We start from the raw sequence: 25,345 nt of genomic DNA, 5'->3' as shown, positions 1-25,345 counted from the left end.
GCTCCAACATCTAAATGGCTTTACCGAAGATGTAGATGCCTCAATCTATATAATCATTCAATTAATGAAGCTGATTCGTTGATATGATCGTTACATCGATCTGACAATTTCTTAGTTTGCTTGCTCCATGGATTAATTACTTTATTGCCTTCCTCTTATGATCTGCTGTACCCTTATCTGCATTGGTTCTATGGTGCCCCCCTCGAGTGGCGGCCTTTGTTTGGCTTCTGGGTCGAAAAAGTCCTTAAGATTAGAGTTGTACACAAGCCGAGTCAAATCAAGTTTGACTTAAGTTTGGTTTGGCTTGTTTATGTGACACCCCCTATTTGAGCTTTACACGAGCCGAGCTTCGAGCCTATCCCTGCTGTTTGAGCTTGGTTTGGTCCAAATTATACTAGCTTGATCTTGGTTTAGTTTTGTCCAAATATTTGAGCCGTGCCGAGCCGAGCCGACTTCGAACAAGGGCCAACTTGTTTTTTATTTTATTTTATTTTTACATTGTTAAATAAACAATATACATAATATGAACTTTTTTTTTTTTATATACAAAGATAACACTACAAAATAACATTAAAAAGGACTAATACAAAAGTAACAATATTAAAAAAAAAAGATGAAGTTTAATATCCTCTTTAGGACAATAACAATGAACAAAAAGTTATGACTTAAAATACAAGCATATATGAGTCTCAAAGTTCCCAATCACAGAAGGCCATGACCAAAGTAATATAATTACTTGGAAGGAACATATCAATGCAGGTAAAAAAGGGACCTTCATACAGACACAGTCAGTGTTTAAATTGTCAGTGATATTATCGAAATATCGCCGATAATATTGGTGTCGTTGCACTGGCGAAATCGAAACCCCAATTTTTCGTTTCTCTATGAAATATTGACGAAATATCGGTGAAATTTTTGATATTGTCAATAATTTGGATTCTCGCCGAGAATATCGACTGTATCTTTGCATAAATACGTAAAAATTGGAAAAAAGTTTACAAAAAAAAAAAAAAATCTTTGATTTCGGTAAACCTGGTTATCGACGATGAAAATCTCGAGATCTTGTCGGATGCTAGAGGGTTTTTTTTTTTTAAAAAATTGGAGATGAGGGAGAGGGATTTTAGGGCTGAAAATCCGGAGATATGGGTGGGAAGGAGAGGAATTTTTGAAATTTAGGTCGAGGGAGAGGGATTTTTGGTGTTTAAGCTGAAATTGGGGATCAGGCTCTGGTTTTGACGGACGTGGATTAGATACTGACAGGTTGAGCAGCGAGTCGGCTACATCACCAAGTTCCGTGGGGCCCACTATGATGTATGTGTCATATCCACACTGTCCATCCATTTTGAGATATCATTTTAAGTCATGAGCTAGAGAACGAGGCAGATAAAAATGTGCAATGGACCCCATCACGGAAAATAGTGGGGAGAGTGATTCCCACCATTGAAACTATCCGAAGGCCCACAATAATGTTTATTTGAAATCCAACCTGTTCAAAAGTTTAAAAAGACATGAAATAAGAGAAAACACAAATATTGGCTTGATATAAAACTTTTGTGGCCTTTCGAAGTTTTTAATAGTGGGCGTCACTATCCCCACTGTTTTCTGTGCTGGGGTCCATTGGAACTTTGGATTTAACTCAATCTTTGGATATTGCCCTAAAATGATCTCCCCAAATGGATGGAAGGTGTGGATACAAAACATAAATCATGATGGGGCCCATGGGACTTGGTGACGTCACTTCAATAGCCAGTCTCGCTACTCAATCCGCGCTCGGCTTTGACGGTGCAGGTCGGTGCTCCGTGGGCCCCACCATGATGCATCTGTTATATCCATGCCTCCCATTCATTTTTAAATATTATTTTAGAGCTTGATCCAAAAAATGAGGTAGATCTAAAACCATTTGTTCATTTCCTGTGGTGTGGTCCACTTGAGTTTTTTATATTCTTCCGTTTTGTGGTAAAGCCATAAAATTACGTGTTAAAATAGATGAACGGAGTGGATGAAATAAATAAATAATGGTGGACCCCACATGGACCCCAACATGAGGAAGTGGATTAGCTACGTAACAGGTTGAGCAGGGGCGCGGATTAGATACGGACAAGGTCAGTAGCCAAATAGCTACTGAAGTGACGTCACCAAGCTCTGTGGACCCCACCATGATGCATGTGTTGTATCCATACCGTCCATCCATTTGGAGTGATCATTTTATGGCCTGAGAAAAATAATGAGATAGATTTAAAGTTCAAGTGGATCCCACCATAGAAAACAGTGGGGACAGTGACATCCACCGTTCAAAACTTCTTAGGGGTCACAGAAGTTTCCTATTAAGCTTATATTTTTGTTTTCACTTCATCTATCTCTATGTTAACTTATGAATACGTTGGATTTAAAAATTACATCATGGTGGGCCCTATAAATGTTTCAGCGGTGGGTGTGTTTGATCCCACGGTTTTCTGTGGTGGGTCCACTTGAACTTTAGATCTATCTCATTCTTTTTCTCATGCCTTAAAACGATCTCTACAAATGGTTGGACGGTATGGATACATCACATGCATCATGGTGGTCCACAGAGCTTGGTGACGTCACTTCCACGGATTGGCTATTGTACCTCACACCAGCTATATAATTGCTGTTTTTTGTACGTGTTCGTGCGAAGACAAGCACTGACGCTCCTTGAACTCCGAGTTGTACGAACGGTTCAAAGGAGATCAAAGTTATATGGGCCCCACAGTGATGTATTTATTATATCTACACTGTTAATATATTGTTAGAGATCATTTTAGAGCATTATCCAAAAAATGAATCATATCCAAGGATGACATCACTGTAGGGCCTACGAAGGTTTCAACGGTGGAAATATCTACACAGTTAATCTATTAACAGCTTGGATGACAAATAGACATCACTATAGGGCCTAGGAAGGTTTCAACGGTGGAAATCATTATTCCCACTGTTTCCTGTGGTATGATCCACTTGAGATTTGGATATGGTTCAACTTTGGGCTCAACTCCTTAAATGAGCTGAAAAAACGTATGGACGGTGTGGATAAACCACTTATTTTCACGTTGGGCCCAACTTATTATTTAATGCATTCTAATAATGATTTTTTCATTCCTGAATATGTAACTATGTGTATTCAGGCATGTCCTGAAGTTTCACTGAAAAATTTCATCGTTTTCCCCATGTTTTTCTCTTTTTCCCCTTATTTCCGGTTATCGACGATATTATTGGCGATAACGATATTATATCTTTATCTCTGGCCAGTGAAACTTATAGCGATACCGACAACTCGAACACTGGACGCAGTCTTGCCTTGACTCTCGTGCTTGTTTCCATCCTCCTCAAAATCATAACTACTACCTCCCTGAATCTGATGCAACCAATCTTGGCAACATATGAGGGCCTCAATTCTTTTTGGTGTAAGTGAGCTATGATGCTTGCTCACGACCTTACTCCCTGTGTTGAAAGCAACTTCTGATGGCCCAATTGAGATTGGAATTGACAATATATCTCATGCCATCATCGTTATTGCTGGTATAACTTCTCACTTTGTTTCTACTTCCACCATCACAGTACATCAAAATTAAATTAGAGTTAATACATGTGGCTCTTTAAGATACAAGTCTAATTCCGATTCAGTTGTCTGTTCCATTACTTTCTCATTTTGTAAGAACGACATAAAATTGAAATCATGGACATCTCGATCGGAATCATTTTCTACTGATGCACTAGGCCCAACTTGAGGAGGAGCTTCTTTGTTCCGTGTTTCAGCCACAAAAAGTGGGCCACTAATACACAAAAAGTGGCTGTCACTCTGACCTATTTAAAGGATTACTTTTTGTCCCTTATTTGTGGGCCACTTTTTGTGTATTAAAAGACTTTTGAATGACATGAAATTTGTCCCATTTGAAGCTTGCTGAATTGGCTTTCAAATGAGCCCGATTCTGACATGAGTATTACTGATTTACGAAATGGCTATATTTTATGATTGGAGGGACATCTGAGTTATTATTAATATTTTATGAAAATAGATGGTTAGATTGAATGGATGACAGCAGTTTGATCAGGGTCTTGAGTCTTCATATATACACAATTTTTAGATGCAGTATGGCTGGATGATGAGTAGTGTATGAAACAGTATGTTTATTTTATCCCTTGTGACTGGATTATTTTGTGGTAACTGAAAGTTCCACCTAAAACTGCAAGGTGGTAGAGTCTATTGCTTTGATTCATCTGTCCTTCATTGCCCTCAGTGTTTGCATTTGAGAAGACAAGTATCTAGCTAGAAGTTCTTTTTGAGTGCCCATCAGTTCCTTAACTTTCATTTTGGGTTCATATGCTACTAACAACAACAAAGTAATGCTTTGTCACCTGTATGATTATTGCATTATTTCCATTATTAATTTTGGGATCAAAGCAGTGAGAGGATTTGCTCTGGAACTTATGACAGATTTATTTGCTGGAATTTTCATATTTTCCTAATTTATCCCCCCCATAACGCAGGCTGGTGGTATCTTGTTGTCTTGAACCTTGTCATAGCTCCATCATTCAACCAAAAAAAAAAAAAAAGAAGAAAAAAAGAAAAAATTTTAAAAAGGTTTTAGCTCCATAATATCTGGTTTATGTACTGAATCTTTATGCTCCCTGATTCCAGGCCAAGAGGATAAGAAAGAGTGATGCGACACGAAGCTGCAGAGTGGCTCTTGAAAATACCAATTTGTATAAAAATCGCTTCACAGATGTCTTACCATGTATGATTTACACAAAAATTCCTCTAACTGAGAGTGCTAAAATAATTATCCTGCCAAATAAACGTAGTTCTTTTTAGTCCCTTTTGCAAATAGGAGAGGCAATAATTGATCGATTTATTGTTTTCTTATCATTTATTTCAGTTGACAATACTAGGATTGTCCTCGACTCTACCAAGGATGGCCAATCTTCCGGCAGTGGCTATATCAATGCAAGTTTGATTAAGGTACAAACTTACTTTAAAATGCATTATGACAATGTTAGAGAATTGGTTGAACTACTGTGAGCACTTATCACCTCTATGTAGGAATTTGTCGGGTTTTTGGGACTCTGTTTCGATGTTCTGACTACTCAGGAATGCGTTCTTTAATGTAGTCTGCCGCTGGAAGCCTTTCTCAGTATATAGCCACCCAAGGTCCATTACCGTGTACAATCGAGGACTTCTGGAAGATGGTAATCCAATATCAATGCCCTGCAATTGTGATGCTTACGCGGCTGGTTGACAATTACAAGGTACTTTACTGTTGGAAATTCAAGGTTATTTTCCTTAGATAGCCATAGTTTTGTAGTGCGATTCTTAAAATGCCTGAGCAAGTGGTGTAAAGGATGCTTCAGACTGCTTCTGAAGTTGCTCCCATCCTGTCTTTTTAAATGTTCTGTTGATGGGTAGATGCTTTGTTTTAAAAGGTTGTTCAAACGATTCCTTCTGAAGTTAAATTTCTTCTGATGCATATTAGAACATCGATGTGTACAATATCCACCTCTCTCTCAATTACATCAAAGAGTTATTGGATATACTGTTCTCTATATAGCAAATGTTGTGCATCATTTCATGACAACCAATATTGTGTTTTGATGTTCCATATTTACATGTATAATGTAATGACAGAAAGATCATTACATTTGCTTACAAGGTCTAACTATCTATACCACACTGGCATAACATTAGAAGCTCATTTATTCATTGCCATTGGAAAATTTCTAGTGTTCTTGATTAAATTTTGTTAAATTATGCCAAGTGAAAATAACATAAAATAAAAACTTCACTGTTTGCTCATAGTATACAGATCCTTGCTACATTATCCAGGCATATATTTTGTGTTGTGTACGAATGTCAGACCTGTTTTAGGTACCAGTATGGCTCCTATACTGCATCATCACCTGATTCCTAGTCCAAGGAGAGAAGAATTCTATTTTGTGTTCTCTGGACTTCAATTTTGGAAAAGTAGCGAAAGTTTGTTTATTTGTAGTGGGTTTTCCAGCCCTTTGTCATAGAAACAACCTGCATTTTGATATTTAAACTTTCAAATTTGACAGCTTTTTGCCCAGTAAAAACAAACAGCTTTGACTATCCTCTTGACTACTCATATACAACTGTGTTTGGACATGGGGATGGTCCAGGTATTGATCTGGCTCACCAATTCATTGGCCACCTTGTAAAAGTCACACTAAACATCGTCCTCTGGCCCCTTTTTTGCATTTCCGAAGCCATAAATGAAATGGTAAGCAGGGAATAGTCTCGCCTCTAATGGGGCGGGGACACCCTATCGTCATAAAAAAAGAAAAACAGAAAAAAAGAGAGAAACAAATGGTAAGCATCATCTAAGCGAAATGATTCTTGAGAACCAAAAGCAATCCAAGGTGGGCCCACCTAGCATACTACTATGGCAATTTTCTGCAGTATTGATACAGTGATCACCTCAGTATTCTTTAAAGTATTTCTGCCTGTGTCTACTCTTGTTTTACATCTCTGCACCATATTTGTTGCTCGACCGTGGAGTTTCTTCTTTATTTGATATTGGTTAAAATCATCTTGTAGAAGAATATGTGAACAATGCTGTTTGTGTGCATTCTCTTGCCTGCCCCCTCTTTCATGGTTATCTTGATGCTTAATGCTTTCTGTTCTAACAAGTCTTGGAAGTTCTTTGCTTCTAGCCCCAGGTTAATCACGAGAAACTTTCATCATCATATTCTTGAAATTTGTTCAGATTCTATCTTTTTGAGGCACAGAGAATTCTTGTACTCATGTTTTCCAATAGTTCGAATGTCCTCTTATATCATAGCATTCGTGCAGGTGGTAAAATGTGATGATTATTTTCAAGCAGAGGATGGACCTAGAGAATTTGGAAAAATATTTCTCACCTGTAAGGGCATGAAAACAACTGACACGTCATTAGTTTTGCGCAAATTGGAGGTGAAATATAAGGAGGTGAGGTGACTCTGAGAGTTTTAGACAGTTTTATTTTATTTATTTATTTTTTATTTCATTGTGTTCTCCATTCAGGAAATGGCTTTATTCTTTCCTCTCCATAGAAAGGATTTAAATCTGCATTCAAAAAGAGTCAACGGGGGGCTTAAATGCCAAATTTCATTTCTATTTTTTTTTAACATTGACAATTTTATTCCTCAAGGCTGAAGCCACATATTTGCAAGTATAAAAATGAAACAGATTTACACCTTCTGCCAACATTCTGGCAGTCAAGAGATGATCTTTAATGCTCACGACCACTCCAATACATGAGATTTAGCCCTTCGGAAGACCTCCAAAACTTGCCTCTTACAATTCCTAGAACATTGATCATTACTCGCCCAACCATAGAGCCCAGATTCCTGCTAACAAACTTAGACGCCAAATTTTCCTCTCGATCTTCTCTATGCCCCCGCCATGTCACATCAAGAAGTTATCAATAGACCCCAGGGAAATTTCATTTCTATTGATAACCAAGGAAAAAGAAAGAAAGAAAGAAAGAAAGAAGACAACTGGAAAGGCAATAGATAACATGGGATTTGGGTAATGCTGCTGACTGATAAAACTAATCCCTGAACTCCACAGAAAGTGCCACATTGGCAAATGGGAAATGACACATTTTATATCCTATTATCACAGTTATAGGGAACTAATTATTTATGTTGAGAATGCCTGATAGGAAATATGTAATCAAAAGCATCTCATGTGTAACAGGGGTGGGAATGAAAATCTTGCACAGAAGTTCGAATTTATGATGGTTGTAGCCCGACCATTGGTTATAAATGCATGCCAAACATTCTATACTGCTGTGGAGTCAGGTGAATTGAGCATTTTACTTCTGTTAATGGATCAGAGTGGAGTGTCTTTTTTAATTCATATACGTGAATCTTGAGAGTCAAATGCGTCAATGTTGCACATGCACCCTTGCACAAATGTGCAGACTTTGAGTTCAAAATGTTAACTCATTGGGACAAGGATCTATTTATTTGTACTTGTTGATGGCGTGTGATGATCTCAAACTATTTTACACCCAGATCCATAGCTCAAGTGGTAGACTGAGTGAAAGATACCTCGTTTCAACACCGAGGTCTTGGTATCGATTCCCTAGAGGGGGTGGCTAAGAGTGAAGTGTGAACTGACAGTGGGTGTACTAACAAGCTAACCAAAAAAAAAAAAAAATGTGTGGCCAATTTTACAAGAGATTCTGTTTGCTATTGTTTCACATCGTTATCACCATCCCTCCCTCCCTCCCTCAAGTCCCAACATGGAACACTTGCGCGATATCTGGGCCCCATAATAACTGGGCAATAAAATATGAACATGCTTTCCCGAAACATGAGGCATGTACCATTAGCTTGCATCTCCTTGAATATAGTTGCAGTAGGGATGATAGTAGAGGGCATTTATTATGGAAGCCTTTTGTCCAGGACGACTGCATTCAGGCCTCCCAGATCCATTCCAAAATATTCAAATTTTGCAGGCAAACCTGTCCAATTGGATGCCTCCATCTTAAGTGGTAGCTGCATGCCTGCATCAAAATGCTGGAAAGCTCCCTCAGCTCCCTTGGACATCTCTGTCTAAAGTGGAGTTCTCAATGCATCCAAATGAAATCTTTGTCATAAGGATTGAATGTTTAGAAATGGTTCACACTTGGGATATTCACCTTCTCATTTAGTTCGATGTAGCAGATGTTTAGTTATCATCAGAATTTCATTTTTCTTATATTGATTGGTCACATTGAGATGGCTTCATCAGTGGAAAATAATTCTGATGTTTTCCCCACTTTCATTTCCCTATGTTGCAGTCAGAGGAGCCGCCCATGTCTGTTTTCCATATTCAGTATCCTGAATGGCCTGATCATGGAGTGCCTGAGGATACTCTCGCTGTTCGAGATATTTTGAAAAGGATATATCATCTTCCACCTGATCTTGGCCCTATAGTTGTGCACTGCAGGTTTAATTCATAATCGTAACCGAATCCCTCCTAGAAGCACCCTCTATTCATGTAAATCTAAAACTGCATTTGTCTCTTCTCAGTGCAGGTATTGGGAGGACTGGTGCATTTTGTACAATTCACCATACAATCCAAAGAATCCTTACTGGAGACATGTCAGCTTTAGATCTTGTTAATACGGTCACAGATTTCAGATCTCAGCGTATCGGGATGGTTCAAACTATGGTATCTTTCTTCCCTTTCAGCTAAGCTTCATTTCTTGGTTGGTTAGATTTTATTAGAAATTATATGATCCTTGGCCTGAGGGCATGCATTTCCTGGGCCTTGAGTTGTACAAGTATGTCCTACAGGTCTATATCCAGACTGCTGATTGGAGTTTGGGATTCCAGACTGCTGATTGGAGTTTGGATCTCACCCTTGCTGGATAATGCCTGACGAATCTCCTTTGATGGAAACCCTACCTCTTTGCTCAGTGGCCTGCTAATAGATGGTTCTGAAAAGAAAAGAACAGCCCACAATCCATGGAAAGGATTTAGGATCTTCCAATCCAAGAGATTTTTCAGTAAGCATCCATGAAGGTCAGTGTTCAGGAACACTGAGCCATGGCCACACTTGTAAAAGACTCAAGGTCCATGGATTTGGGCTTCCAACATCATGGATTCGGGCTGGTTCTGACCAAGCCCGACATGTATGATGAGCTCATACCTGAGTCCCTTATGGGCCCATCATCCCGGGCCCCAGTTAATAGGCCCGAGCTTGAGCCTAAGTTTGTGCCCATTTAATGCCAGTTTCACCTTTATAGAAAGGGATTTAATTTAGCTTTGTATTCTAAATATAGGATGGGCAGCCCTAGCCTAGGTCCATGCACAGCCCAAGTAATACCGATAAGGACCCCAGTCACTAGGCCTAAGCCCATCTCTTGTTGAGTCTGGCCAGAAAACCCAAAGGGCCGCCGTAGATACTTACGATCAGATAATTCCACAATGTTCTATATACTAATTCATGAAAACTACTACAACAGATACTGACCAATGAATAGGCATTTTGGAAAGAAAGCAAAATTGAAAAATCACCTCAGCTGTGTCCTTTTTTCCAGTAATATTTGCAAATCACTAAAACTTTGTTAAAATGAAAAAAAGATATGGATGCCACCAGAAAGAGAGGAGATAAGCAATGCTCTGATGGTGATGCTTGCTCTCTCTCGCCCTCCATCTCTAACAAGAGCATTGGCAACCTCATTTTTGTCTCTCTAAAGATGGCAATAAGAACTGTGAATGGTTCACATATTGACATGCCTGGCTACAAACTGCATTAATATTAAGGGGTGCCCTCTAGTGGTACCATTACCACCATAAGATTACAGTGGTACTGGGCAGATATGGGGCCCATGTGATGCATGCAGGACATCCAACTTGTCCATCAGATGGGTGACCTCATGTTTCCCTCTAGTTCTAAACATCAAACCAATCCAAAACTGAGGTGTGGCACACCAAAGGGAACAAGTGGTTGGGTCGCAGATCAGCATGTCTTTTGGTGGCTCTTGGGTAAGATGTGCTGCAACGTGTTGGATGAATTGGATTTCTTGCATTCATCCGGTACCTGTACCAATCGGTGCTGTCCTAATATTAGTTGTGAATCCATATGCCTGTCTTGTGTTTGGGTCATTGTGGATTAGAAGCCAACACATGTTTCTTTTTGCTGTGGCTTGAACAACTTATTACTGAATAGAGTCCATGTTAAAAATTGGATAATGGAACTTCGTCCAGTAACTGTTTACTACCAATCTTTCTCCATGTTTGATGATTACCAGGATCAATTCTTCTTTTGCTATACCGCCGTTGTTGATGAACTGGAAGAACTCATTTCCAAGTCCAATTGCTAGAGTTGGAGCTCAAATCTGGTAAATACTATCTGCTCTAACCAGTAGCATTATGTTTATACATATGAACTGCACTCAGTAGAAAAGAATCCTCTATCTTCCAAGGGTACATATGATTGTATCAAAGGGCGTGCTCCAGTGGTACTGGTACCACTAGAAGCTTTTGGTGGTACCAGGCAGATGTAGGGCCTGTGCAGACGTGTCACCTCTGAAAACACCCAAAACTTGGCGTGATCCAAAACTAATATGGGCCACAGAAAAGGGAACAAGCTATGAGGGAATGCCCACACTTGATTACGTGGGCCCACCTGAGTTGCGGAACAACCTGATTCTTGGCATGATCCGTCATCTGGACAAGTTTGATCATGCATACACAGCACCGTGGATTCCCCATGCTTCTCATTGGTGGGCATTCCCACTCAATATGTTCTGTTCTGCAATCCATCTGTATTTTTGGATCGTTCTGATTTTTTAGACTAGGTTTTCTGAGGTGATGCATCTTGTGGACAGGTTGGATACCGTGAATGCATCACTGTGCCTTACTTCTCCCCGGCACCACTGGAGCACGCCCTTTGTATCAATTATCTATCGGCTAGGTGTAGCGAGCAACTGATACTCATAATATTGGAGCAGAAAGGGAGGAGCCATTCAGCAAAGTGAAGTCGTTGAACATTGAATTCATTGAAATTGGAGAAATCCCATGGCGAAGTATCTGATGGCATTTCAGACTCACAAGGATTAGTTCTGATTTTATGGCCATATCAGATCTCTCGTCATACAAATTTCAGTTTAGAGAAGACAATTTGTTGATGGAAAATTCCGTGATTTGTGAGGGTCTCTCTGTTGTTTCATCCTGTTAGATTTTGACGGGTGAATGACAGTTGCCTAAATGGGCACTGTCTTTTTAACAGAACACCCTTGTGAATTTGTTAATGACGCTAGGACATGTTAAGCAATCTTGTGAATTTTCATGACATTTGAGGGGATTATAATGCAAACTTTTTGCTGATGATATGGCCTGCTGGATGGATGGATTCAAACCTTCTAAATAGTCTGTCCTACTAGAAGAAAAAGAAAAGGTTTTTCTATTTTCTATTTTCTCAGATACTTTTTTTTTCCCTGGGGGATTGGAGGATATGCATGCAACCCAGGAATATTCCCACCACGGATGGTGTGCCCAAAAAGTGTCCTTTGATAGAGCAATCATAGTCTTCTTATTAGTGGCCCACAAATAGACGGTTGATGAGTGAAATTTATCCACCGTCTGCATTCAATTGAAAAATGTCTAAAGATTGGCGGCTGTGATCATGCACTCTGTAACTGTGAAAAGGTCCAGAGATTGGTGGTTAAAATCTTCCAATCTGGGGGGATTTTTGGGCATTGCCCATCAACAGTGGGATGCAACAGAACAACAATGGCCAGGATTGTCAAAGCCGAAAAACCCACCTATGCTACAATAAGTCTGGGGTGCAAATCCTATATTCGATTTCCTGACCTCATGAAATTTCCAGAGGGGCAGTAGGAATTACCTTAGAAAATGGGACAAGCAAATTGCTTTTCCTACAAAACATCTTGAACAGGCCCAAAGGTTTTGGGCAGAGAAAACAGAGAAACAGTCACTGGATTCTAAGTCAGATTTGAAGTTTTCTAAACGCACTCCAAATCACTTAGAAGAAGAAACTGCAATAGAACAGAGCTGAAGTAGATGGGATTCCATGATCATTGGTTATCTATCCAAACCCATTCGTGGAGTGGCATGTCATACAAAGATAAATGGTATGGTGTGTTCACAATGACGAAATTGTCAAACTCCTTGTATGCATGAGGAAATGAACTTGCATTGTGTTAAAACTCTGGATTTAGTGTTCTGGCATGCTTTTAAGAACCTCAGAAGGGTCATTATCTTGGTTAATGTTCGTGGAGGATGGGGCTGCCAATGTACACGGCCTTGGTTAGTCTAGGGTCTGTCAACTGACCAGCAGCCACCTCTGTTCCAATGGTCAAAACTTTAACATTCAAGCATGGTCCACTTGATGAGCTGACCGGCTTATGTTTGGGCCAGCTGCGACTGGCTATGGTGTTTGCAGCTATTGGCCTGTGTGCTGCCCAGACGCATCCCTGTGGAAGCCAGTCTTCCATACACATAGCCATAGGTTTTCAACCTGTGCATGCACAACCAAGCCGCTCGATACATGTGCTAAACTTAAAGCCAACAATCATTGAATGTGGTTCTTTGATGCTCAAATCCACCGGCTGTATGATTTGCCGATAACCCTTTGGCTTCATGGTCACAAAATCTCCTTGCAAGCCCCTCACCTGTGCATGTAGCGAACCACATTCATGACATAGTTGGTATGGCAATTCATTACCGACACAACTCTGGAATGAGTATAACCGAAAATGACATCGATGAGATGATGGTAACCGTCTAATTTTACTATTGGAATTGGACCATTTACTAATTTTTCTTTGAGGCTTGCTTGAATACATCTTGATGTATTGCAACTCGGGACTTTGGCCATTGAATTTCTGTCAGTCACCGGTGATTCAAACTGTTTAGATGACAAGTCCAGCTTTGTTCGGTGGAAAGATAACAAATAAAACTCTCAGTTGGAAATTTTCGACCCTTTTGTAATTGGGCTCTTTTGCTTTGAACATGAATGATCAACGTAACCTTTGTATAATCAAATTTCTTTTAGGATTCCTCATCAGGAGTACCCCTATCAAGTAAACGGTTCGTGTAACTGAAAAAGGCCCAAATCCAATAGCATTGATAGGATGGTGTGGATCAGCCAACCAGTATGGTATTTTCAAGACAGCCTATGAATAGTGCACTGGACATAAAGGTCTGGATAGGTGATGTGGATGCCAATGGGTCCAAATGCAACTATATGCACAAAAGGTTTCCAAACACAGCTCACTAGGTTAATAATGAAGTCCTAATCCTTGTTACCAAAACTCCATTTTAAACTCTAAACTCTAATAAAATGTTTTAAATTCAATGTATTGCGGAAGACACGCAAAAAACTTTAGGCAAATCGAATTAAACACGAATTTTTTTGTCAATAAAACATGTTTTATTAAAAAAACTTTTGGAGGTAATCTAAAAAATAGAGATGGGTGGTCGCCACCCATTGATAAGTGACAAAAATACATATTTTATTAAAAAAAAATATTTGGAGGTAATCTAAAAAATAGAGATGGGGGTGGTCACCATCCATTGATAAGTAGTCGGTGAAATTTTTTAACACTGACAAAATAATTCACATAAGGATTACATTATTGTTCACATATATAAGCATTATAAATATTTTAATTAAAGTTTTTCTATTTTAACTTTATTTATATAATATATGTTAGCATTTTTATTATGATGGGCCGCACGTGTCACTTGTGTTCCAATAGTGGATTTAGATGATTTGGATTGTCGAGCTAGCGACTGCTGGGCGTATACAGACGTGGTTTTGTACAATACGCAGGTCCATTGAGTACCTCACCTCACTTCACGAGAAGAGAGTTGAAGTTGGCTTACAGTTTTCCTTTCCATATGGATGTGGAAATATATAGGGAGGGATCCGCTTGTTAGTAATTATGCGGTTTTCTCAGCGACAAACTGATATGATCTTGACTTGATTTATTCAATAAAAACTAAAATATTTATAGGTTAAATGGCATACCTTGCACCATTGTATTGTATTAGATAATGAAGCTTGATAGTGATGAGCCATAGTTTGAATGCTTTCAATGGTCTAGATCTTAACTACGCAGCACTTCTAGCTCGATTTACAATTGACATCAATAGACTTTGATTTTCTCTCCTCAACTAGCTATGATGTGTGAATGGAGATGGTAGATCAACTGCAATATTGAGAAAAGGGACCAAGAGACCTAGTATATATAGGTGATTTAATTTCAACCCAACAAAGGAATCAATTAATTATGTAACTCATAGTCTTCGTCAATTAATTAGAAAATTCAATGGTATTATGTAATTCCAAAAGTTTCTATATTTAAAATGGAATCTTCTAAAAATAAAAAAAGTCATATCTTTTGAATGTGAAAAGACATTCTTAGAATGTGGAGGTATTTCCTTTGGAATACAAAAAAAAAACATCTTGGTATATGAAGAGTGTTGGAATTTGAAAAGGCATTTATTGAAATGTGTCCTCAAAATATAAATTCACTTCGGAATATAAGTTGTCATCTTCAGAAAATAAAGGGCGTGCAATACTCATCATTGGAATACAAAGAGTGTGGTCATATGGGCCAATCCTTATATGTTCCAATATTTTCCTACTTAGCTTATATAATTATAATATGTGAACTTTTTCAGTGATTCATTTTTTTAAATGAATGATTTTGCAAAACAGAATCCTATTAGATTCAAACATTTAAAAAACACACTTCCTATGGTGCCACAATAGAAAACAATTTTATCCATTAAACTTTGTAATCAAATATTATACCTTGATTAAATGAAACTCCTAATGTAAATCATTGGATAATATATTAGTTAGTACAATGGTTAGGTTTTGTGAATGTTATAAACATGTAGACTAAATGCCTATAAATATTTTTAGTGGTTGGTAAATGTGAATGGTTGGAATAATTGAATGTGAGATATTTTTTTGAATGTTTGAGATTGTGGACTTAGAGTATATGTAAACTAAGCCTTTAGAAAACAATATGAACATATAATTTTAGTACATTTGACGTATGAGTCATAGTCCGTAACTCGAGTATGAGGGTGCACGCTTTGTATCTGAATTATGCGGTGTGACAGAATGGTATCAGAAAGAGGTTTTTTCTAAAACCTAAAGTAACTTGTGGGTTATACATCCCACTCAATTTCATAAATTATAGGCCCTTGGAATTAGAAACATGACATCTAGATCTCCATCTTAATTGATATATAGAATGATGAACATAAAGAACAAAAACTAGATCCCCTATTAATTGTTATGGAACGTATAAATTAAGATTTAGGTTCCTTGCACTCTGATTTTAATACAATTTAGATTGAGATGGTTTAGTTTGAACCAAAATAAATTTTAAGAATATTTAGTCCACAAAGTCCTGCTCAACAGTGATGGGTAGCAAGAATTAAGTAGATTGTAAAATTTATAAATATAAAAGTACTACTCAGATCGAGGTGATTCAAAAGCCTGATCGAAGATAAATATGTCTAAATTAAAATAAAAATGATTGGAAAAATCGGATCTGATAATCACTATATTAATTCAGGGAGTTAATGTAGGCTGGTCAGAAATTGACAAATTTTGGGCAGATTCGGATATAGGAATTCTTAGAATTTCTGTAGTTGGAGAAACTCGCTAGAATTTTACCGTTGCATTACACACTTAAGTAGATGTACCTAGAATTTTTTTGGGCAAAAACAGAAATTATAAATAGGTGAACTACTAATTAGAACAGTAACCAACGACAACGATTTGGTCTATTTAGTTTGAACTTTATAAAAAAATTAATTAAGTAAAATACTCTTGCTGAAATTCCTTCGAATCAAAATGTTAATATTCAAATCCTATTTTATAATCTTACTACATCTTAATTAAACTTCTTTATAGAAAAATTATGATATCTAAAAAGATGCGTAACATCCGAGATATAATCCCATTTGCTAGTGCCACCATTCCTTTCGAACCAGTGGTAGACATCACTATTTCGGTTGAAGAAGAGTTGACAGAAAGAGAATAAGATAAAAATGTAGTGAATGAAGATGAGGACAAAGAGGTGCCACAGTTTCTTGTGCATACTCCTTTTGCTGCGGATCAAGGTGGGGTTGGACGAAGTACTCAATTGCCTTTGTCTCCGAATGCTATGCGTGCCAATTTTGTACGAGCTAACTCGCACTCTTGGGACACCACGTTTGGATTGATAAATCAGATATCGCCTATGATGAAACAACAACATAATCAATTCATGATTCAATGGAACCTGTTGGCAAATCGTAACCAAGTACTACAACGTTATCCACAGGCATCGTCAGTTAGGGTCGGACAGATGTATTAGGTAGACTAGCTCGAAAAGTTTACAAAACTTCATCCTGTGATATTTAAAGGTGTCATGGATTCTACGATCATGGGTGATTGGATGAAACATGTCGAAAAGATATTAGAAGCTATGAATTGTATTGAGAATCAGAAGGTTTGCTTAACATTGTTTGTTTTATAAAGTGAAGCGGATGTTTGGTGGAGCTTGGCCAAATGAATGGCTGCGACAGGTCATGTAAGGACTTGGAATGAATTTCAAGACAAGTTTATATATATATATATATATATATATATATATATATATATATATATATATTAAGTTTATCATAATCAGAAGATGGTTGCATTTTCAAAGCTATAACATGGTATGATGATAATAGCCAAATATGAAGCAAAATTCACTAAGAAAAATTTGCTAAGCTGTCATGTAAGCCTAATAGTCACAACCAGTTCTTTGTCGGGAACTGCACGTATTGTGGGAAGAATGGACATAAAGCCCAAAACTGTAGAACCCGACTCAGAGATTGGATAGATTCAGCTGCTACAACAGATTCCTCCTAAGGTGCAACTTCCTGCATCGTCTCATTAGTCTGGTTAGTCTTCACAAGCTTTTACACTATTAATTACATATCTGCATGCATCACGATCTTAGCCTCTTAGGCCATCATAGTATCCACAGAACCGGCTTCATACATCAGAGCGACCTTCAGTATCTTAGAATCGAAGAGGGCAAGTCTTTAGGCAACAACTTACTCAAGCTAAAGTACATGCCGTCACATCTGTGGAAGAATCAAAAATTGATAATAACTTCATTAAAGGTACAATCGATGTACATCAGAAACCTATTGCTACTTTGTTTGATTCTGGAGCTACTATGTCATTTATTGTAAGCGCCATAGTAAAACAATTAGGTTGAAGCTTGTGAACCTTAGTAAATTGATCATTGTAGAATCATTGGTGGGGAAAACAATTACTTTGACCCAAATATGTAAAAACTGTGAAGTAAATATTTGTGGTACGAAAATGCTAGTTGATCGGGTGGTGATAGATATGAAGGGGTATGACGTAATCCTTGGAATGGATTGACTCATCGCTAACCATGCAAAAATCGATTGTTATGCAAAGACTATTATATTTTCTATCCCTGAAAGGAACCTTTACAAATTTTGATGGTACATAAATATATAAATGTGGAGCGCATAATGATACTAAAGGAAAATGAATTAACAGAATTGGATATGGAGCTAATTCCGGTCATGAAAGAGTATCACGAAGTTTTTCAGGACATACCCAGTCTGCCACCTTGACGAAAAGTGGATTTCAATATCGATTTATTGCCAAGCACTACTTTAATTTCTATGCAACCATATAGGATGCCTCCAATTGAGCTAAATGAGTTGGATGGACAATTAGAAGGAATGAAGAATCATGGTTTCATAAGGCCCAACATTTCATCGTGGGAAGCACCGGAACTCTTCGTGAAGAAGAAAAATGGAAGTATGTGGCTATGTATAGACTATCGTCGGCTGAATGAAGTGACGATTAAGAATAAGTATCCTTTTCTACGCATCGATGATTTATTTGATCAGTTGAACGGAGTGTGTTAATTCTCTAAGATCAATTAAAGGTTAAGATACCATTAATTGCGCATCAAGGAGTCGGATGTTTACAAGGTAGCTTTCAAGACATGATATGGGTACTCTGAATTTTTGGTTATGTTGTTTAAACTAACAAATGCCCCAACAATATTCATGGATTTGATGAACACGGTATTTCAACTATATTTTAATTAATTTATTATCGTATTTATTGATGATATATTGATCTATTCAAGAACTTGCGAGGACCACAAAGCATATTAGAGAGTTGTGTTGCAAACTTTGAAGAAAAATTAGCTATACGCAAAATATTTGAAGTGTGGATTTTTGAAGTAAGATGTTAAATTCTTAAGGTGTTTAATAACCAAAGATGGTGCGTTGCAAACTTTGAAGGAAAATTAACTATACGCAAAATATTTGAAGTGTGAATTTTTGAAGTAGGAGGTTAAATTCTTAGGGTGTTTAATAATCAAAGATGGTGTTTCAGTTAATCTAGCTAAGATAGAAGTGGTGATAAATTGGAAACAACCCAAGAATTTAACTAAAATTAGAAGCTTCCTTGGACTCGTTGGGTATTACAGGAGATTTATTAAGGACTTTTCAAAGATTTTGGGTCCACTAACCAATTTGGCTCGAAAAGGTGTAGAGTTTACATGGAGTGATAAATGTGAAGATGTATTCGCTAAGTTGAAGAGTCTACTGACTTTTACTCATATTCTTACTCTTCTTAAGGAGGGAGTGAAGTTTGTTTTATACACTGACGCATTAATCTTAGGCCTTGGTTGTATACTTATGCAAGAAGAGAAAGTGGTTGCGTATACGTCACAATAGCTGAATAACTATGAGCGTATGGGTAGAGGTTCTCCACAAGCATGACCCACATAAGAGGCTCTCAATTTGCTTCTTGAAGTAGGCGAGTCCTTTTAGATTACCGGAGGGGTAGAGGTTGTAGCAAAGATGTGACTATTAAGTTCAAAACCTCTCTTTCCCCCAAAGGCTTACCCATACTAACCGAGTTACGTACTTGATCCTTTTAACTAACCTTAGCCTTGATACCGGCAAAAAGATATTCAAATTGGCTAACCTCTTGTCTTAGGCATTGATTTATAGATTTAACTATTTTAAGCTCACATTCAAGACCTACACATCTCTCCAAAGTCTCATCTAAATCAGACTTGAGATTTTTCTTTTCTTGCGCTAGGGATAAATGATCATATTTTACATTTTCTCGATCATTAGCCAATTGATTCTTTTCCGCCTTAACCTAACCCAACTTTTAAAGAATCTCCAGACTTTTGGTGTATAGTTGGTTGTAGGCTTCTTGCAAGTCCCCGTCTCCTCTATCTTCATCTTCTTCATTGGATGAGGACTCTTCTATATCTTCGTCTTGTTCCGAGGTGTTATGGTCAAAATCTCCTCCCAAGTCTCTACGGAGAGAAGTAGTGGTGGAGGTCATTAGAACTATAAGAGATCTAAGGTCTTCATCACTTTGGGAGTCATCACAATTTGAGTTTGACTTTCAGTATCATCTCATATTTTTGCCATATCCTTACCTTTTAATCTTATTTTGCTAGTGCATTCAGAGGCAACATGTCCATAATCCTTATAGTTGTGACATCAAATTTCTCTTGATTTCTTGAAGGGTTTACCTGTATGGTCAGGTTTAAGAGATTTCTCTATTTTGTCACAATCTTTTTTTCTATTGATCTTGAAGAATTTCTTAAATTTTCTAGCCATTTCCTCCTCCTCATCTTCCTCATCACTATCATATTCAAATTTAATTTTCTTTTGCCCATATGAGTGCTTGTGTGAAGATTTAAAAGCGGCGAGCTTCTTCTTACTAGAGGGAGTTTCTCTAAAGTGTAGTTTAAATGTATATAGGGAACCTTACAAGTTCTTCTACTTTTATCTCATATATGTCTTTATACTCTTCTATTGAGATTACTTTGAAGGTGAACCTATCGGGAGGGATCTAAGTATTTTTCTATATATACGGCCCTCCAAAATTCTCTCCCCTAAACTCCACATGGAGTTACAAATATCATTCAATTCATTATAAAAGTCTATGAAAGTTTCAGACTCTTCTATTTTAATATTCTCGAATTATGTGGTCTAGAGTTGAAGCTTATAATGATTTACTTTGCTAGTTCCCTTGTAAGTGGTTTCTAGAATGTCCCACGCTTCCTTTCCCATTGCACATGTACAAATATGTTTAAATTTATTGGGAGAAACAACATAATAAATAGTATTCGGAGCTTTGACATCATAGACATATCGAGCTCTCTCATTAGCACTCCATTCGAATTTATCCTTGGTAGTGATAATGGATACACCATCAATCACAACTTGTTCTACGGGCATAGTCTATCCTTATTCAATCATAGCTCAAATTGTAAGGTCAGGGGATCTCAAGAATACCACCATCCTAACTTTCTAATAGGCATAGTTGGACCCACCAAAATAAGGCAATTGTGTGACGACATTTCCCTCACGAGTAAACATGATTCTAAAGCTCCTATGAATCTTATTATAGACGGTTATGTCTTGAAAAACAACCTTCTCTGATACCAATTGAAATTACATCGGTTGTCTAATATGACAACATGCTATATGGAAGCTTATAGGGCTTAGAATTATGGCTAAATCGTATTGATTGGGGGGGGGGGGGGGGGACCAATTAATAATATACGCCAATTAAAAGCAATTAACACTTAGGCTTCCAAGGTAATTTGGTTCAAGTACATAGACTGCAAATAATATAATTATATGAGCAACTAGTCCATGTGATATAGATATATCGTGTGTGCAATTGAATTAAATATTAAACATACAATTTAGTAATGCATTCATATATAACAATTCAACTCATAAGCATAAATAAAAATGTGCATAAATCATAATTGCAAACACAATGATATATAATGGTTTGGCTAATTGTCTACTCCACTCTCGGTGGACGCACTCTCCTTGAGTATATCGAATTTTACTATATCATAGATTTTTAATAGGTCGACCTCTAACTTTTACAATCATTTTACAAGTTCACCACAAACCTACACGTATGCACCCATGTTGGTGGACCACGTACATACCCAAGTCAGTGATGATTCTACATAAATACCTACACGTACTCAACCGTGTTGGTGGAACATGTTTTCACCTGTACGGGTGGCTCTCGTGGAGACCTAGTTTTCTATCGACTAATCAAGATCTACTATGGTCCTAATCCAAGGACTTACATATACTCCCGTTGGAGGCTCCTATGGAGACTAACATGTAAGTACCCATGTCCAGTGGTGGTCCTACATTAGAATCTACATATACTCTCATCGGAGATAGTCCTACACAAGGACCTATATGAGTTTGGATATCAAACTCAATGGAATCTAAAACAACAACCTTACTTGTTTGTTCGAGCCCCGTTGACGCGCCTTTCTTGAGATGCATCTTTTCTACTTGAATCTGTTTCTCTTGTACTCCCTCAATCTTTAAAGTCGATCTTCTTCCGCTTCTTTAAATCAGCTACCGGCAATGATCTTCCTATTGCTATACCAAGGTAATGGAAGAGAGGTTGAATCACCTACAATTATGGGATAATTTATTCCAATTGAGGATTTACCTAGATGGGCATTCTAGAGGATGATAGACATTAAGATTTACCTATGGGTTAATGTATACTTTCTAAAGAATGCAAGATACCTGTTCTTACTCAAATGAAGCTTGGAATGCTCTTTAGAGTAATGAATCACAATGAGGAAGACATTGATATCTTTGGGTAATAGCTTAGAAGTGTTAGAAAAGCTTGAAATGCACGAGGGTGCTAGATTATATATATATATATATATATATATATATAACGGATAGATCTTCGAACGACTGTACTTTCGATACAATTGAGACACTCCATATTTAAACAGTTTGCTTGTTAGATGTTTTTGACCATTTTCGATTGATCGAGTAATGAGCCTTTAATCGATCGAGTCTAATCGATGGACTCTTGATTCGATCGACAGTGAAAAAACTTGAATTTTTTTTTAAAAATAATTTGGATTCATAACAGCCTTGTACCTCTTTTAAGCCTAATTAAACATGTTCATTTAAGGTCTACGGGTTGGGTTAGATGTATCAAATGTTTGCCTATGGAATGAAACATCTAGGGGTAGTTTGTTTTGGGACTTAAGGAGTATAAGAATAAGTTTACCAAGGCACCTTATATTTACCTGAGTCTTCAGACCTTGATGATTCAAGTCTTCAAGTCTTTGGTCTTCAATGTCTTCCTATAGAGGTTCAACTGACTCAAGATACTCTAACTCACGTCATTGACAAAGTAAGATACTAATAAGTACAAGAAGTGCGAATGATCAAATACGTTTAGTATAATGATCATAAGGCATTTCATATCCAAATCTATTAGTGGAAATATACTAGAGAAAGAATGTGAAAGAATTCCTAACCAAAATTGGAAAAAGATTCACTAAGGGCCTTTTTGTTAACGCTGAATTTTTGCACTTAATGCGGAATTGGGAAAATGTTCCGTGTTAAGTGGTGTTTGTTTAGAGCTGGGCAGAAAGGGACTGATCCGGCCAATCTGACCCGATCCGACCCGATCTTACCCAAACAGATCCGAACCAAAGGTCAGGATCGGGTCGGATCGAGTTGGCCCGGCAAGATCCGACCATTAATCGGATCGATGGTCAACCTGGACCGACTTGATTTGGAATCCGATCCGATTGGATCCGATTTGATTCGATCTGCACAATGTTTATTCACCATTGTTTCCTGTAATGTTGTCCACTTGAGATTGGGATATACCTCTTTTTTTTTTTAATACCATAAAATGATCTAGAAAAATAGATGGACGGCAAGGATGAAGTAAATACATCATGGTGGGGCCCACAGAGCACCGAGTTACCATCTTTGACGGGTGGGATGGGGAGTAGCCAATACATCTTCTCACACGGCTCGAGGTGCCTCGAGCAGAGCTCTCCTGACGACAGCAAGCCTTTCACGTTCTTGCTTGGGATGTTAGGTGGGTCCCACTGTGATGTTTGTAATAAGTCCAACCCGTCCATCCATTTTTTGAGCTCATTTTTAGTAAATGTGACAAAAAATTAGGAGGATCCAAAACTTGACTGGGCCATACAAGATGAAATAGTGGGAAAAGGAATTCCTACCGTTGAAACCTTCCTAGGATCTGTCTTGATGTTTATATGTCATCCAAATTGCTTATAAGGTCATTTTTACTGGAATGAAGTGAAAACACTGAAAACCAAAAACTTATACCGATACAAAACTTTAATGGCCATATAAATATTTCAATGGTGAAAAATAAATTCCCACTTTTTCATCTCTTATGGGCCATTTGAGTTTTGGATCCACCTTATTTTTTCTCACGTGTCCTAAAATGAGATCGAAAAACAAATGGATGGGTTTGATTTCTCATGAACATCGCAATGGGCCCCACCCAGAATACTTGCGTAAGAGCTTCCTGCGAAAGCCTTTTGCAGGAAATCCGCATCTGCGATGCGAAGAAGTGACGTCAGACGCTCCTCGAACTCCGGGTTGTACGAATGGTTCAAAGGAGATCAAAGTTATATGGGACCCATAGTGATGTATTTATTATATCTACACCATTTATATATTTTTAGATATCATTATAGAGCATTATCCAAAAAATGAATAATATCCAAAGATCACCTGGACCACACCACAAATAGCAGCAGAGATAATGATTTTCACCTTAAATAATTTGCGTAGTTCACTTGATAGTTAGACCTATCTTATTTTTCGTCTCAAGCCTTAAGACGAGCTCGCCTACTGCATGAACGGTTTGGATATAACACATACCCCATGGGCCATGATCAAATCCACAGAACTTGCTAATGTGAATACAGTGCAATGCACCATGCACGCTGTGTGCTTTCTTGCTAAGCAAGCCATCGCCGGAAGTGGATTGCGTACTGAGTAACTCAGTACCCTAAGCATGCTGAGTATACTCTATGGGGTCTACCCTGATTTACATGTTTTATCTACTCCGTCCATCCATTTTAAAATATAATTTGAAGACCTGAGCCCAAAAATTAAGTATATCAAAATCTCAAGTGGACCTCACCACGGGAAAGAATATGAATTGAAATTCTACCATTGAAAATTTCTTGGGCCCACAGAAGTTTTCGATTAAGCTGGTATCTATGTTTTCACTTCATCCATGTTTGTCTGATCTTATGAACAGGTTGGATGACAAATAAACATCACTGTAGGCCCCACTAAGGTTTCAACGGTGGAAGTCACTATTCCTAATGTTTTCTGTGGTGTGTTCCACTTGATCTTTGGGCATACTTCTTTTTTGGAATCAACCACTAAAATGAGCTGGAAAAACGGATGGACGGTGTGAATTTAACCCTCATACATTCATAGTAAGCCTAACTGAGTTTACTCAGTACGATAAAAGAGTATTGAGTAACTCAGTACGCAATTCGATTTTGCCACCGCCACTGTGCTTTCGTGCACAGCACGTCTGCACCACGTTTCGTGCAAAGGTGAGCGGAGTGTGCTCCTCGAGCTCTGAATTGTACGAAGGGCTCAAATGAGATGAAAATTACATGGGCCCCACAATGATGTATTTATTATATCCATACCGTTTATCCAATCTTGGTGATCATTTTAGAGTATTTGAAAAAAAGTTGAATCATATCTATCAAATGGACCACACCGAAAATAGCAGTGAGGATAATGATTTTTACTGTTAAAATTTTTGATCTGAATCGTGCCCAACTTGATCCGACTCGGTTTCCCTAATCGAGTCGGACTCGGTTCGGGTCAGTCCAACCGCGAAACGGATCGGATCGAGTCAGATCTCTCGGACCCGGTCCCGGATCGGATCGGGTTCGGATCAGCCTACTTTCAT

General features: G+C 37.9%; 1 protein-coding gene across 5 annotated transcripts in view; it reads left to right on the top strand.

Moving 5' to 3' along the window:
• Window positions 1-11,838, top strand: part of LOC131237474 (protein-tyrosine-phosphatase PTP1) — a 35,155-nt gene extending 23,317 nt beyond the window's left edge. For 2 of the 5 annotated variants that reach the window (XM_058235259.1, XM_058235264.1), the window contains 8 exons: window positions 4,655-4,751; window positions 4,893-4,975; window positions 5,125-5,262; window positions 6,824-6,958; window positions 8,802-8,950; window positions 9,034-9,175; window positions 10,761-10,850; window positions 11,463-11,838. In XM_058235259.1, coding sequence (XP_058091242.1) covers window positions 4,655-4,751; window positions 4,893-4,975; window positions 5,125-5,262; window positions 6,824-6,958; window positions 8,802-8,950; window positions 9,034-9,175; window positions 10,761-10,832 — 816 coding nt within the window. In that variant the 3' untranslated portion in view covers window positions 10,833-10,850; window positions 11,463-11,838. Of the gene's footprint in view, window positions 1-3,498; window positions 3,535-4,654; window positions 4,752-4,892; window positions 4,976-5,124; window positions 5,263-6,823; window positions 6,959-8,801; window positions 8,951-9,033; window positions 9,176-10,760; window positions 10,851-11,304 lie in introns of those variants that run through there. The other 3 variants (XM_058235263.1, XM_058235261.1, XM_058235260.1) reach the window with 3 other exon arrangements.
• Window positions 11,839-25,345: the final 13,507 nt, after the last annotated feature.

Source organism: Magnolia sinica, chromosome 2, assembly GCF_029962835.1.
Source record: "Magnolia sinica isolate HGM2019 chromosome 2, MsV1, whole genome shotgun sequence".
In the NCBI taxonomy this organism is placed as follows: domain Eukaryota; kingdom Viridiplantae; phylum Streptophyta; class Magnoliopsida; order Magnoliales; family Magnoliaceae; genus Magnolia; species Magnolia sinica.
The sequence above is the reverse complement of the archived record's forward strand: the minus strand, read 5'-3'. Positions and strand labels throughout refer to the sequence as shown.